The 16,361-nt window shown below is 39.3% G+C and overlaps 1 protein-coding gene across 22 annotated transcripts in view; it reads left to right on the forward strand.

Moving 5' to 3' along the window:
- Window positions 1–16,361, forward strand: part of BNC2 (basonuclin zinc finger protein 2) — a 485,666-nt gene that overhangs the window by 190,974 nt on the left and 278,331 nt on the right. For 8 of the 22 annotated variants that reach the window (XM_086415024.1, XM_086415003.1, XM_086415007.1 and 5 more), the window contains one exon: window positions 4,470–4,553. The exons of the other annotated variants lie outside the window; for them this stretch is intronic. In XM_086415024.1, the coding sequence (XP_086271150.1) occupies window positions 4,470–4,553 (84 nt within the window). The remainder of the gene's footprint in view (window positions 1–4,469; window positions 4,554–16,361) is intronic. 22 annotated transcript variants of the gene reach the window in all.

The following is a 16,361-nucleotide window of genomic DNA, read 5'->3' on the forward strand; positions in this document are numbered from 1 at the left end:
CTCTGGGCTTACGGCCAGCTTCACCAGAGAGACTTGAGCTGGCATGGAAGTTAGTTTATTTAGGCTCTGACTTTTTATAGTGCCTATCAGGCAAATGCCTACCTGAATGTTTAATGTTTAAAAATAAAATTAAAGTTCAAATGTGCCCTGGTTTTGCAAGAAGCACCCCAGACTCTATAAGCCCTTTTCTTGGTAACATGTTTCTTTTCCCAAGTTATCACTTCTGTGCCTTATTCTTTCTTCCTTTCCACCTTCTGCACCCACCTGCTACACCCATTCAGCTTCAAGTGTTTTTTTTAACAAGCTTCAAGTAGTTTGAACGGTAGTTGTGATGTGGAGCCTTTTTCTGTCTTCTTTTCAGAAGTCTGGTCTCTAACAGTCTTTATGTGTGATCTCAGTAAACATAAGATCGTGTGTGTGTGTGTGTGTGTGTGTGTGTGTGTGTGTGTGTGTGTGTGTGTGTAGGAAGCCTGCCATGTTTCCTCCCTACCCCACAGAAAATGTGTTTTCTGGAAGCCCTTTTGACACTGAAGTGAATGCCCACTGGCCCTCCCTTGTTGAATTCTCCTGAGAGGAGAAAGAGAGAGGCCTTTATGCTTGTTGTCATATCTTTTGTTTCTGCTGATTATACACAAAGTAAGTTGTAAATAGCTCTCTCGCACACCGTGATTCCTTTGAGGTATGTACAGGAGAGAAGATATGCACTCAGCCCCAGCTTCCCAGGGGATGCTAGAGGGTCCCTTTCAGGGCCTCTTACTTCCTGTTAGGGCACCAGCCGAATGCAATTTAGATGAGCGCTAGACAATTACCATCCGTAATGAAACCCTCAGCCTACTGTTTAGAAGTGTCAGCTGATCAGGTTAGTGTTTTCTTTGTATTTAACTTATGTCTTTTTATTTATTTAAGACCAAAATATACAAAGACCCAAAAAAGAATTTTAAAAAGTCTTCTTTGTCCTACTACTTTCCAGAGATAAAAATCACTGTGAAAATTTTGTGAAAATCATGGTAAATTGTGTTTTAGAGTATGATGTTGAAATGCACACTATTATTAGCATAAAGACAAGAGGATAAAACTGGAATTCTCCAGATCAATTTGAATTTTTCATTGCATTGAAAGCAGAGGTACACGTCGTATTTTAGTATCTTAAGGTGGAGTCAAAAGTAGTTACGGGGAGCTCCCTGGCTGTTCCGTTGTTAGGTCTCTGTGCTTCCACTGCAGGGGGCGAGGAACTATCCCTGGTCAGGGAACTAAGATCCTGCAATGCTGTATAGCATGGCCAATTTTTTTTTTTTTTAATGTCTGCTATTTCTGACAGGAATTTTTTGATTGCTTATAACTAGCTGGCTAACTACTAAGACTTCTGAATGCAAAGGCCTAATTGTCTAGGTGTGTAAAGTGATTACTAATTACGTTATCCAGCTTTTATATCCTTTATATTTTCCTTGGGACATTGTGAGGAACTGGAAACAGATATAGCTTGCCTTCCCCCTTACACTTTTCCCCTGTCTGATAATTAATGGCCCTAATTGTGGTGGGCCCGGTGGGGGCGTATTGTTAGGTGGTGAACTCATGAGTGAGACTTTGTGGTTTTAGTTCAGATCTCAAATGTTTTCATCTTTAAGGAAGCCCATTTGCACGGATCATAAGGATTTTCTTTTCTGCTCAGAAATTCTAGGATTCTAAGATGGAGAGCGTGCCTCACTTTCCTCTTAGTTCCTCTTTGTGATTTGGATGGTTGAAACGTTCCAGTAGCCTGGCACTGTTTCCTCCCAACTTGCTCACAGACCTTTTTGTTTTCTCTTAGAAATTGTGTATTTCTAAGTGTTTGAGGTTGTAATTGAGTGTAATTGTAGTTGTTTAACTTTCTCCGTGCCTCTTGAGGGTGTTTATAAATGCCGTCTGTGAGGGTAGAAAGGAACTAGAAACTTCATGATATGGTCAACTAATATTAAAGTAAGTGGGAATTCTTCTGTGTATATGAAATGAAGTATTGTTTACACTTCATTTGCAGCATATACCTTCTGGCTTATGGAATCTGCTGTAATCAGTTAAGTAATCACCTTCATTAAGGTTTCATAGGAAGCTTTTGAGGGGTTGTTTTGATAGGAAATATTCTAAGAGTAATTTTTCCCCAGTTCTTCTTTTGTACCCTAGGGAGAGTTACTGTAGCCCAACTCACTGGGCCCCCCTCCCCGCTCCCCTGTGTGTCATCGTGGGGTGGGATCAGCATCGTTCTGTGTGTGACACGACACAGATGCGGCGTCTCTGCGTTTCTCCATGGCCCATTTCCTGCTCACTCCTCAAGTCAGAGGAGCAGTCCCCTTTAACCTTGCCTGTGTTGTCCTGGACCAAAGAGTGGGGAGTAGTAAGTCTTTATTTCTGGTGATACTTTTTTCATTTCCTTTAATTGTCTTCTTTGTTATTTCTAACATACGAAGCATCCACACATGCCTCTAGAATGGACGCCGCTAAATGCAACGATTATGTGTTTTTCATTAACTTCTTTGACATATGCTCTTGCTCTTTCTCATCTTAAGTTTGGGCCTTGTAACTTTCTAGCATGTGCCTCTGAGTTAATTATTTACCTACTCTAAAGCCTCCCTTTTTTTTGCCAAATGTAGATCCTCATACCCCATGAAAAGTGAAAGTGAATTTGCTCAATCGTGTCCAACTCTTTGTAACCCCATGGACTGTACCGGACTGCCTCCTCCATCCATGGGATTTTCCAGGCAATATTACTAGAGTGGGTTGCCATTTCCTTCTCCAGTGGATCTTCCCAACCCAGGGTCAAACCCCAGTGTCCTGCATTGCAGGCAGATTCTTTACCATCGTAAGACTGTTTAAAGGAAAAAACAGTTTCTCTTGATGTAAGGTACCCACACAGCGACTCACACATTACAAGTGCTCGGTAAGTGTGAGCTCCTTTCCCTTCTCAGGCTCCAAGTCAGGAAATATATGGATGAAGAGTGATTAATTTCAAAGACAGCTTGTATTCATTCTATTGACACCACCTTATGGAAATAGGCAGGAAGAAAGAATAAGAGAGTTGAAAGGAACAGACAGGTTGGACCTAAAAATGCTTGAAAAGTTGACTATTCTTTAAAAAATATATGTTAGTGATATTCACTAGTGAACTTGCAAAGTGGAGTTCATTGAAAATTGCTTAAATTTAGAAAAGTGAACAGATTTGTTGGTCAAAAGAAAGAAAGAAATACCTTCTAAGGCAGCACTCTTGGCTGAAAAATGATCTTTGAACAAAGAGATGGGCATAGATGATCCCAGTGGGAGTTAAAAAAATAAAACACCGACGGGGGCCTTGGAGAGGGAAAGAAGACACAGGTGAGATGGAACTGATTGATGAATTGAGATCTGAATACACATAGATAGTTAAGAGCTGACTGCTTGGAAAAGACTCTGATGCTGGGAAAGCCTGAGGTCAGGAGGAGAAGGGGGCGACAGAATGAGATGGTTGACTGGCATCACCGACTCAGTGGACATGACTTTGAACAAACTCTGGGAGATAGTGAAGGACAGGAATCCTGGCGTGCTGCCGTCCATGGGGTCTCAAAGAGTCAGACACAACTTAGTGGCTGAACATCAAGATAGTTGTATGATTAATGGAGGTAGTATACATTTGGAAATATTGAGTAGTGTATAGAGAAAATTATAAAAAGCAGAAAATAGGTTTCAATGGAATCTAAGTCCTTTTCTATCTTAAACATTTAAAAATGAAGTAAGCCAAGTGACTACTAAGTAGGCAATATTTCATAATGAGATTGGCTAATTATAATAGGTAACAGTTTTGAAAGGGAATCCTAGTGGCTTTCACTGTAAAATTCTAGATACAGAGAAACATTCACTGAATCATACCTTTTTTGTCATTTGTATTGTTAGAGCAGACATAAGGCTCTTAAATATAATTTAAATGCAGTAAATAAATAGTACATGTTGGTAATTATTGGCCTACACCAGGAAGAGAAAAAATAAATTTGAACAGGTATTTTTAAGAGTGGAAAGGAACTTTAGGCATTATAGAATACAGTTTTCTGAATTCCCACTTAAGAAAGGTAAGAGAAAAAAAGCCACCAATTTCAAGCAGAAATTGTTTTTTTTTCTTCCGTTTCCCTCATTTCCTCCCTTTCTTCCCCCCGATGTCCCTTCCTCTCTCTTCCTTCTTACAGTCCACGGATATTAAATGCCTGCTTTTGTGCTATGTGCTGTGGATACAAGGGACAACAACATTTATGTGTATTTTTTCTTCTTAGAATTTACCTTTTGGTAGTCAGTAAACTTGGGTGTATGATGTTTACAATATATTTGACCTACTGAGTGTTCAAACCCTGTGAGGCCATGACGGCCTGTTGCAGAGCTGCAGCTGGGATGTCCTTGTGTTTGGGTTGTGTGTGTTTGTGTGCAGTTCTCAAGAGCCTCCACACCCAGCATCTAACTCGGCCATGTTCCCCCAGGTCCCAGTGGCATGTGCTGGCAGACTGCTGGGTGCAGACTTCTGCCCAAACCTGGAGGAGCCAGACCAGAGGCTGGAAGTCCAGGTCGGAGTCTTACTGTTTTATCAGTCGGGGGTGTTGTGACAGTCAGGGGTCTCTGAACGCTGAACAGATATATCAGATGCCATGTGGCAGCTGCTGGGACTGAAAGAGGGGTTGGTGGAGCGTCTGTTCAGCAAAAAGTCCTTTTCAGGATAAATTGTCAGAATTAGAGATCATTCGTTTACTCATTCAAGAAGTCAAGACATGGTATATATACTGCAGTGAATAAGAATGTGGTTTCTGAATGCTGCCTGCCTAGGTTGACACAAGTTGCCATGAGTCCTTTGGCAAGTCACCCAACCTAACTGGGCTTTAGCTTTCTCATCTGTGAAGTGGAGATATCATAGCTGACTAATGAGGATTAAATGTTCTACCACATACCTAGCATTTAGCACAGGGCCAGGATGTAAGAGGCACTCTGGAAATCTTAGCTCTCCTCTTTTCGAATCATCGTTATTGCGTGCTGAGGGGATGCTAGGCTCTGGGGACACATGGGCAAGCCAGCCATGCTTCCTGCACAGGAGTCTCCCAGCTCAGGAGAATGGAAGCTGTTCAGCTGGGCACTGTATGAGAAAAATAGGAGTTAATAATATTATCTTTCTTCTTCATGGTTTGGGAGATAGGTCCTCTGGTGTAATATTAAGTTTATTAGCAAAGAACATTTTTCATCCAAGTATTGACTTGGAATTCATTGCGTGGTCTTGGGAAATTAGAAGCGGAGTGGGATGTTGCAGATTAAAAATATAAATATGACATCTTGGCCCAAGGCCTACCTCCACTGCTGGGTACCTGTTAATAGTTAAGGAATGTGTGTATCAATGATGCAAAAATGCAGGCTCAAGTTTCCATGTGGATGGCACCTCCCTAGCGTGAGCACACCCATACTATTTTTTCAGGCCTCTGTTTGGCATCATTTTCTAAATTTTAAGACTCAGGGGATAAGCATAGTAATCTCAGTGTTAAAACTTTTTTTTTTTTTTAAACTGATTTAGACACCCTGCATGAGAAAAGAGAATAGTTCTAAAAATTGGCTTGTTCATAGTGGGTGTGATGGTGGAAGTGGTGGTTGTAGGAAGTTTCATTTTTTATGATGCTCTGAAGGGGACACCATCTTCTGCACACCTGCTCCTGGCCTCGGAACGACCACCTGAGCTCTGCAGTGCCCTATGCTGGTACTGTCTGGGTGGTGTATGGCTGTGATCCAACAGAAAAGCAGGTGTGGCAAGTATGAGACGTGATCATACGTTTCCCAGTTTTAGAAAGCTCACAACTTGGTTGTGACACATACATGCCGAGTGATGGAAGACTTTTCGTGAAGAGTAGTCTGATCCTTGACCCCTTCGGGGTGGGGGGACGAGTGATGTTCTTCAAGCACATCACCTGGAATGGTCTGTCATGGGTGGTTGTTGGATAATCTGTTTTTGAACGTTGAGTTATGGTGCGAAGAGCAATGGGTTTTGCAGATGTGGGTGTGTGAAATAAACCTGAAAGAGACCAGTGGAACATATTGCTTTGACATACCAAGGGAGAAAATGTATTTTTACACATTGAAGTGAAACCATGGTAGTAGGTAGCTAAACATATTGTGGAGTTGACAGTGCTGTGTGAGCCTTGCAAGGAAGACGAGTTACTGGGTGAAAAAAAGAAAGTGCTCATTTTGTTAGATGCCTCATCTTGCAAAAGCATTTTGGCGGACAGTATGGAAAAGCTGAATCTCTGAAAAGATAAGTCAACTACGATGCACTGGTGAATTAACTGGGACCCATTTGAATCATTTATTTCTCTCTTTTTCCTGTTCCTTTCTAAATACGGCTTCCATACATTCTGATGATATCTGGTACATATTCATGTTATGTTTGTCATAATAAACTTGAGACTTAATATATTCCTCACCAGCTAACAATTCCAGGAGTAGCTTTTAGCTTAGAGTTCTTTCATTCGTGCCGTGGTATGTGTATTCTGTTTTGTTTTTGTTTTTTTTTTTCCTATCGAGTGAGCCATTTCTTATTTTTCAGTCCAACTCTGCACTCCAGGGAACTCACCGTAGGACTGGCCAGGGTCGTTTACTTTTCCTGCTTGGATCTCAGACTTTCCCGTGGGGCCAGGCATTATAACCACGAGAGGATTTGCTGTTTGGCCTCTTGATTCTGAGAATAACCTCTTGTACACCTCGATTTAGGAGCTCTGGCTTGTTTATATCCTTTACTGTGAAGGATTTTCCTTTAGACATAACGGCACCCATAACGTTTGCTTTTGTGTTTTCGCTGACATGAGATCTCAGGATTCAGGGAGCCCCTTCCTCCTCTTACCTGTTTTCTTTTAACCCTTTCCTTTGGTCCCAAAATTTCATATGTCTTAGCAGCTTTGTTATTTAATAATCCCAGGATCCCTGACACTCTTTCATGAATATGCTGTTGGTTCTGAATGACTGTCATTGTTGAAGTCTGTGCCTGACTTGACTTTTGCAGGGTTATCTGCTTTTTTGTGTGTGTTAATATACTTGATTTAGAGAAGTAGCTGGACAATCCACACTTTAGATTCACTGTCTAACTTTCTTGATTTTCTTCAGTGGCTTTTGAAGTGGGTATGAAACTGTGTACTTTCTTTAGCTCTGAAGGTTAACTGATGTACAGACCCCCAAATTGTCCTTTTGTATAATTGTCCTTTTATGTAATTATTTTATGGGAAATGATCATTCTAGTTTAGACTTCCCTTAGTGTTAGTTGCTCAGTCATGTCCAACTCTTTGTGACCCCATGGATTGTAGCCCCCCAGGCTCCTCTGTCCATGGGATTCTCTAGGCAAGAATACTGGAGTGGGTTGCCATTCCCTTCTCCAGAGGATCTTCCTGACTCAGGAATCGAACCCTAGTCTCTTGCATTACAGGCATATTCTTTACTGTCTGAGTCACTGGGGAAGCCCTTAGACCTCCCTTGGTTGCTGTTAAATATTTGATTTTTAATTAGAAAAAAAGTGACTATTTTAGTATGACTGTACCTCATCGTGTGTTGTTACATTTAGCCTAGCACAGTTCCTTTCTTGGTTGGAAATGTAAGATGTGGGGTTTGACTTGGTATTTTTCACCACTGAAGTGCTTAGAAAATTAGAGTAAATAATAAACCAATATTTCAGTACCCGATTAGACACAATTTACTGTGATGTTTCATAAACCACAGACTTCTTTCTTCTATGAATGCGTGAAGGATCACTTTTTTTTCCAGACATACCGGGGTGCAAGTGTAAATTTCCATAAAATTTAAATGAGGTGCTTCCTGTAATTAATGAACAATTGTGGCTGCTCTCTAGTCTGCATTGTAATTAACCGTGATCAGGCTTGTTTAGTGATGACACTGTTCCTGTAATAATTTGACAAGCTACTGTGAATTTGCCAGGTTATTAAACAACCTGCAGCATTCACTTACAGCATCACAGGATGCGCTCGGCTGGTTAAATGCAGCATAAGGGCAAAGCTGAGCTGCCCATTGAAGTCTATCGATCACTAGAAACAGGTTTACATTCCTAGGATTTGGGAAAAGTTAATTAATTCTGTGCGAGTTGTCTTGAAAACTTTTTATTATATGGGAAACCTAATGGGGCAAAGCTGGTCATTTTTGTGAACTCATAATGAAGCTAGCAAATTTTATATATTGTTATCATCCATTTGAACACCCGGAAACTGAGATTTTCCTTTTCTTACCCTATTAAATAGATTTAAAGCCACCACCACCAAGTTGTTCCCTCCCCAAATGCACTCTCAGCATCCCTCAAATATAAGTTCACCTTTTCTTACTGAGTGTGTGTTAGGAGCAGCAGATGCCCTTGTGCTAAGCACAGTCCTGTCACAGGGTGAGGGAGCCATCTGAGGGGACGGGGAACCATGTCCATGGTCACTAAGCACAACCACATGCCCCAGCCCCCGTTCAGGTTAAGAACCGTTCAAAACGTTACTGTCTAGTTACTGTGGTGTCTTTCATTCAGATTCTGTTTATTGACTAAACCACAAGGATTCCTGCCCAAAGTACCAGGCGGTCTATGCTTGACTGATTTTGATTTTCTAACATCAGCCCTGGGGTTTATTTGAAAAATGTACATACACTGCAGCTTTAACAAGTCAAGTGACTGCATGTTTTTGACCATGGAGTCGAGTATATCTGAAGATCATTAAATTTAGAGGGAAAGGGAGGGGTGGAGAATAAGTGTAGTAGTCATTGTACCATTGCAGAGAGAGGGAGAGAGAGTGTGTGTGAGTGTGTGTGTGTGAGAGACACATGGTTTTTGTCTTTTCATCTTCTCCAAGAGCCAGAAAGTTTCCTGCCGCTCTCTTTCCAGCTATTGACAAATGATTGCCAGATGTGAGATCTTTGCAGTGTTCTTTCCCTTAGCAAACCTGCAGCGATGGGATATTTGATTCTCCCCTGCCCATTTCATCTCCTTTCCACATCTGCCAGGGACACACAAGCAATACATCCCTACATGAGAGTTTAAAGTTGATTCAGCTCCTTTTTTCCCCTCCGATAAAATGTGTTTGGAGACAACAGAATGAGGTCCATATGACTTTCCCTCAACTTCGCTGTATGAAATTAGTTGTTTATTTTACTTATCTACCTCGCAGTAATTGAACGATTTCATTTTAGTTTTGGTCCATGGAAAATTTGATGCAACTCTGGGAGTGCTTAGAGTTTCCTATTGTTGTCTGCTTGCTGCAAGTATACCATCATCGCGACTTCTCTCTGATGGTCTCAATTCTGATAAAAGCTAGACTGGTGGTTTCCGTGGACTTCCTAGGAAAGTAGTTTTAATAAACAACTGTCAAAACACTAAGTGTAGCATGTCTGGTAAAATTCAGTAGTCATTTAAGATCTAAAAAGCCATCCATGAGGGGGAAAATTCAACTTGTTTGGCTTGATTAGCCTACCCTCTATTTGTGTCCATTGTCAAAGTTGATATGGATAAGGTCCTAGTTTTAATCCCAAATAGTTTATAAAAGAGAATGTACAGTGAGTTTTGGAGGCATTTGAAATTAGCCTGGGTAGGCCACACACATAATCACTAACATGCACAGAAGCCTCTTGCATCTGCTCGGAATCTGTATTGATATTGATTTTTTTCTCATCTCAGTTTAAAAATATTTTCCAAAATGCTCTTATAGCTTATGTTCATACTATAGGGTGGGCTGACCCACATGGCCTTTCAGTTTTCCTAGGACACTTTTTGGCAAAGGAAAAGGCCCCTTATTCCCTGAATAAGATCAGCATTTTTATTTTTTTTTTTAACATTTAAAAAATAATCCATAAAATGTCTGCCACATGTTCCCTAGTTGATGGAAAGCGTTTTCCAAATTAGAGCCACAGTATTGGATTCTTATTGTAACAGTGCTCGTGTTTACGATTTCTGCTGCCCTCTTAGCTACTTGTCATTATGCGAATTTATTTCTTCTATGAAACAAATGATGAATATAAGAAAATTACTGTTTATGAATTTCAGAAGAAAAAAATTGTTTTTACTCTTAAGTAAATGGCTTTGCCCATGTGAGACTCAAAGTGGGAAAAATGTGAAGTCTCTCTTTCATTCTGTTCTCTTTAAAAAGTAACAAAGCAACGGCAAACAAAACGACAACAAAACCAAAAACCCAACAGCTCCTGAAAAGAAGAAATCTTACTTAAGCCTGAGAAAAAGAGGTAAACGCAACCCATCAAGGTGTATACATGAAATGTTTGTAACTTTTGGCCTTGCAATTATATTGCACTTCAATAAAGCTTTACAAAGAAAAAAGGGCACAGCTGTTTACCCCAAGTTGCCAAAATGTTGCATGTTTCTATGGGAAGTGCCTATTGAACAGGGTAAGAAGATAATTGTACTTGAAGACACTGTTCTCTTAAAAATGAGGGAACAGTCAGGAAGAGGGTAGTAAATTTAAACAACACTCCCCAAAACAAAATTACCACAGCCGAAAAGGATCCCTGTGGAAAAGCTTGTATTTTTCATGTCCTTCAGTGTTCCCCGAGGACTGACGCCAGGCCAGGCACTCAGTGGATGCCAGTGGCTGAGAAGGTGGAGGCGAAGAGTGCTTTCATAAAACAACAAGGTTAGGAACTCCTGTGGCAGGAGCCAAGTTCCTTCGAGTTTAGATCACTTCACATAATTTGCTCTCGCTAATGCATTTGCTGGTTGCTCATGCCTTCCTGCTTTTTTCTCTACATGGTTACTCTGGGAGGCAGAGAGGTGCAAAGCAATGGAGGTGTCATCCAGTCCGCGTGCCTAGGGAATGTCCTTCAGAGGACGACTTGTCACCAGCCGTCAAAGAAGAGAGTGGCTTTGTGGTCTCTGAACATCTGGCATTGCTGCACAGGAAGCTGAGGGGGTGTCATTAATTGTGATGAAATAATTTAAACCATCAGGAATAAATGAGGCTGTTAAGCTAAGTTCAGATTCCATTTGCCATGCACATGTGTCTAGCAGCCTGTGTGCAGTTAAAAAAAATTGAATTATATTAGCTCATGAGTAGAAGTGAAACAGATACTGTAAATGAAACAAGTTGCTCTGTGGTGATGACATCGTGTTGAACCACTTCATGGAGTTACAGTTTGTGGGATCAATATATTGAGAGTGGTACAGTATTTAATGAATTTTTATGTAAAAGGATGCTTATGGTATTGGGGCCTATAGTCAGGACCAGTGGGTTTATTAAGAGCACAAAGAGGGATAGGTGGGTGGGTAGAAAGAAGCAAGCCTTCAGGTCACAGCGGGTGGGTCGATGGAGTTCTTCATCGGCTGAGTCAGGCTGAATTGATTCGTAGCTGACCCTTTCATGGATTCTGGCTTTGACTACAGTATTGGGTGCCTTTGCTCTGCATACCTATTCCAGGCTGGAGGATGATTTCTGACGACCAACTTCAGATGTCCTTTCAAGAGCTTCCTTCACTTGGGGCACATGTACGTTGTTTTCTTGAGAACACAATCAGCTCTCTTTGGTGATAGATGACTCCTCAAGAAGATGCACGTATTTATTTTTAAGACTTTGCACAATCAGTGAAGAGTGATTTCACATATAATTTTCAGGCACAGTGGAAAGAGGCAGTTTTCACTTCTTTACAAAGGCAAGACTGTCAGGTTGGAATGTTGGGACATCTCTGAGGTTTTGAGCTCTAAGCTGAGCAATGATGTGTAGGTTCCAAGTACATTTCTAAAATAAAAGTCATTCCTTTTACACATGAGTAGAGTCTTCAAATTTGAACTATTATTTAAAAAATAAATGCAGGAATCTGAAAAAAATAAACTGAGGCTGTTTAGATACAGGAAGCATTTTTAAAAAACCGTCAAAGAAATCATCCCTCTTGCAGGCAGAGACAATGGTCCAGAGCCCTGGCAAGGTTTCGACAAGAGCCATTTTGCTAGGAATGACTTATCTCACTTTGCCCTGTCCATCCCCTAGCTACGTCACTGCCTTTCTCTCTCCCCCATTGTGTGTCTCATTTATCTTTTCGTTTTCCATTTTCTCACTTCTTTTTATCCTTTGATATTCAATATCTCCTCAGAACCTGTTCTCATTCTCCATTCTCCAAAGAAACAAACTGCAGTTCTATTTTCATTTATAGTGTTATAAATGTTGCTGCAACTAGGTAAAAGATTAATATCTATAATTACTTCAGTTGTAAACTTAGAAAATTTAGGTTGCATTTTAATATAAACTTGTATATGACCATTGGTGGATTTTTTTCCCCCAAGGAATATGAGTGAAACTCGATTTTTTTTTTTAAGGAATGCATACTACTCACTAAATTATCCCTTTACCTGGACGCTTGAATGAAATTGTTTTGATGAAAGCCAGAAATTTGTGGTTTTGAATCACCGTCTTCCTTCTTACTTGAGATAGAAAGATGTTCAAATCAAAACACTCAAGTTTCCTGATGTCTTATAGAGTAACCAGTAGTTAGGATAATGCTTCTTGTGTGTATTGATGTTTGAATTTAATTTTAATTGATGGAACAGAAGAAGGAAGACTTGTGTTCTTCTATCTTCTTGGCATTGTTGGAAGGATTGAAGGAGTTGATGTATGTGTGTTGGGGCACTGTGAAATAGTGATGTGAATGGGTTATTGCTATTATATAAATGTATCTACTAACATCTATTGGCTAAGCAGATAAAAAATTAAGAAATTTTTTCCTGAAAATTTCACATATCTGTCCTTTAAAGATTATTTGCCTTTAAATGCTTTAACAATTATTCCTCCAAGAATAGGGATCCAAGAGAACCTAGGAAATTTTGAATAAGACATCTGTTTTTCTTTCTCTACTTGCAATAAATGACTGCATTCATAGGGCATTTTTTTGTTTCTCTAATAAGAAAATGGTAGTATAGTGAACAAACCTAATGGTTAGCAAAGGGGAAATGTTGTGGCGGGGGGGGTGGTGGATAAGTCAAGAGTTTGGGATTAACATATACACACTACTATATATAAAATAGATAACTACAAAGGACCTACTGTATAGCACAGGGAACTCTTGTCAGTGCTCTTTAATGACCTATATGGGGAAGGAATCTGAAGAAGAATAAATACATATATATGTATAATTGAATCCCTTTGCTGTACACCTGAAACTACATAGAAATCAATTACACTCCATTATAAAATAAAAATTAAAGAAAAAAGAAAATGATAATATATCAGTAGTTGCTCAAAGTTTTCTTCTGGAAGTGTTTTAGTAAATTAAAGATAAAAATAAGTAGTTTCATGAACTGAAGTCGCCTCCCACGTTTTGAGAGTGTATGAACTGGTTGTCCCTACATCTATACAACCTTCTTTATCCTTTTTCTGCTGTTGTTACTATCACTGTCTGCTTAAGTGGTATTCAATTTGTAAATTTTATGTCTTGAATTGCATATTTCAGGTACATTATAGATGAAGTAGATGTTGGTTGAATGGCCTGAGGACTGCATTCTGCATCCTTTCTCAATACCACTGTTTCTATGAGAGGATGCTGTTAAGGTTGCAGAGGACCAGCTTAACTTAAGCTGATTGTGTTAGGAACTGTCAATATTAATATAAGAAATGTTGAAGAAGATGCTTATAGCTTTACTTTATGTGAGTTCCCATGTTATAGTAGCTTTGTAGATGCTTCATGCAGGGAGAAATAAAAAATGAGAAAACTGGGAAGTATTTTAATTCTTGGCTTCAATAGAGAGGGAGAGAGAAAAAAATGAGAAAACTGGAAAGTATTTTAATTCTTGGCTACAATAGAGAGAATTGTGTGTTTTGGAGGGTGTGCATGTATATGCATTTGGTACATACATACAATGTGTATATCATTACATGCATATCCACATATTTTGTTTACAAAAATAGCTGGTGATGTTCTGTTTGGATATTTTGTTGGAGCTAGGCATAGTAAATAATTTACATTGAGAACATACAGTCTCCCTTCCTTCACTCACAAAAGAAAGAAGAAAAGCCTTTTGTTTGGCTGGATAATGGAACCTCACTTTGTGTGAGATTCTTTAGGACTCATGTGATTTCAAAATTTAAACTGGAAACAATCTGAAGGTATACAATGTAAGGTCTCCATTTCACAGATTTGGAAACCAAGGCCCAGAAATTTTAAAAGGCTTGCCCCAAATTACCTAGGTAGTGAAAATTCTCTATTTCTGATGTGTGAGAACCTTTAAAATACCATCTGCTGGCTTTTTATTCCTTTAGCATTTATAAGCATTATATGACTGTGTTCTTAAGTTTATCGTAGAGCATTATTTAACTCAGTCTGTCTCTTGTTCAGTATGATTTGAATGGACAGAAAGACTGCAAAGAGGCCACAGTTTTAGGTACCACCGTAGTGGTCTTAGCATGTTACCCCAAGGAAAGAGCAGGTCCTTCTGCCTGATGCAGGGGTAGAGTTGATGCTAAGAAGTGGAATGTTTGGGTCTGGCTTTTTTTTTTTTTTAAGCTTGGGTTGTCAGTATAGAATTTAGATATTGGACAAAAGCTAACCCTTGAACATTAAGAAGTGGAAATTGTCCCATCCAGGTAATCCCTGTTTCAAAAGAAAAGTGCCATTGTCGACATCTGAAGAATGGAATTGCTCAAGAATATAAAGTTGTTATTCTTAAATGTTCAGTATGTGCCAGTGGAGTTTCATGGAGTGTAGAAGAAGACCAAGTCCCCTTGAAATCACTGTTATTATAAAAACCATCTTTAAGTGCCTTTTTGGGTATGGTACTGTGTTTGTGTCCTATAAAAAGTGAGCTGAATAGACAGGGTCTCTGCCCTCTAGGAGTTCATAATCAAGAACAGATATAATGTAGCTGACATCTGTTATTGTATTAAGGTCCTACAAATAAACATTAATCAAATACATAAATAAAAGTTTTATATCAGAGACAAGTAAAAATCTTTCTGCTTGCCTGATTCATCCCTACACTGAAACCATCCATGGAAGCTGTAAAATGACTAAACTGTACTAATCCTGACACCAGGATATTCCTTTAGGTTGTTATTTTTTAAGGGTTTTCATGGAGTGCTAGCATTACCATCATGTCACTGATAGCTTATTGTAAATGGGTCTAGAGTCAGAAATGTCGTTTTTTTATTTTCCTGGTTAAAGAATTGGAATGAGTTGAATTTTCTTCCCTCTGTGGATTGTTTTATTTCTGTGACACTCACAGTGGTAATACGGCATTCTAGAGAGTACATTATTTATCCAAGCCCCTGGTATTAGTACAAATGATATGTTTTTTAAAACTTAGCAGCCTTTTCCCCCTCTCTCAATCACTAGAAACTGTGTTACACCAAATATAGGAGTTTAGGATTGATGCTGTAGTGAGGTGGACTTAATATCCAAAAAAGGCTTTGAAGGGAATATTTTAAGAAGAGGTAGGTCTGTAACTTAGGGGTGAGTGGATCTGGTTATAAGATTGAATGAAACTATACCCACTAAAATTCAGCATCTAAAAGTTGGCAGGGGAGATAGGTATTGAGTTTGATCAAATATTTTCTTTCTGCATGCTTCAACTTTAATGCAAGGTATTTGAACAGTCACTTCGGTTTTGAAGTGTAAGGGAACTAAAACAGCAGCGCTGGGGAGTCTAGACATGAACCTATGTCAAAGTTCAAGATGTTAAAAAAGTAACCATCCCTACCCCAGTGTGGGTGTCTGTCTGTGTAAATTAAAGCATGTGGGTGCATAAATTAATTAGAAGAACAGTCAGAGATATAAATCAAACTTATTTGGTACACTGATGAAATGAGCATTGTTTATAAGATTATCTTGTTATTTAATCTCTTCTGTGTAAACCTGGCTGGTTAGCATTATGAGGTAATAATATAATTAATGTGATGATGGTATACTTAGTACAGGCCTGATCCTGCAGGCTTTGCTTGACTGGGGTTTGTGTGTGTAGAGGGACCATAAGAACTGGAAATTTTAATTAGTGAGAATGTTCCTCCTTTTCCCCTCCAGTTGTGTGGGTTTTTGTGTTTTTTTTTTAAATCTCAGGATGTTCCCTGGATAGTTTATTCTTTTTGAACCACTAATCTACTGACCTCAGAAGAAGGAACTGCCTTCAGATATTATTTTCTCAAAACTGTGCAAAGTTCATTATGAGAGCTACCTGCTGTCTTCCAGCTATACTCTGCTGTGCCACTGGATCTCAAATAAAGAGAAAATTTTACTTATAAATGAAACCATTAGGAATTTCTTGAATAAACAAAGTTTTTTTTCCTTTGATGTGCAAAGAAATTTTGTTTATAACCATCAGTCATATAAGTCCATGTCTAACACATGCAAGGAACATTCGTTATCTTTTGTATGAAATGGAAAGT

The sequence above is a fragment of the Bos grunniens genome, chromosome 8, assembly GCF_055505025.1.
Source record: "Bos grunniens cultivar Pamir isolate PY7600 chromosome 8, Bosgru_T2T1.0, whole genome shotgun sequence".
NCBI lineage: Eukaryota > Metazoa > Chordata > Mammalia > Artiodactyla > Bovidae > Bos > Bos grunniens.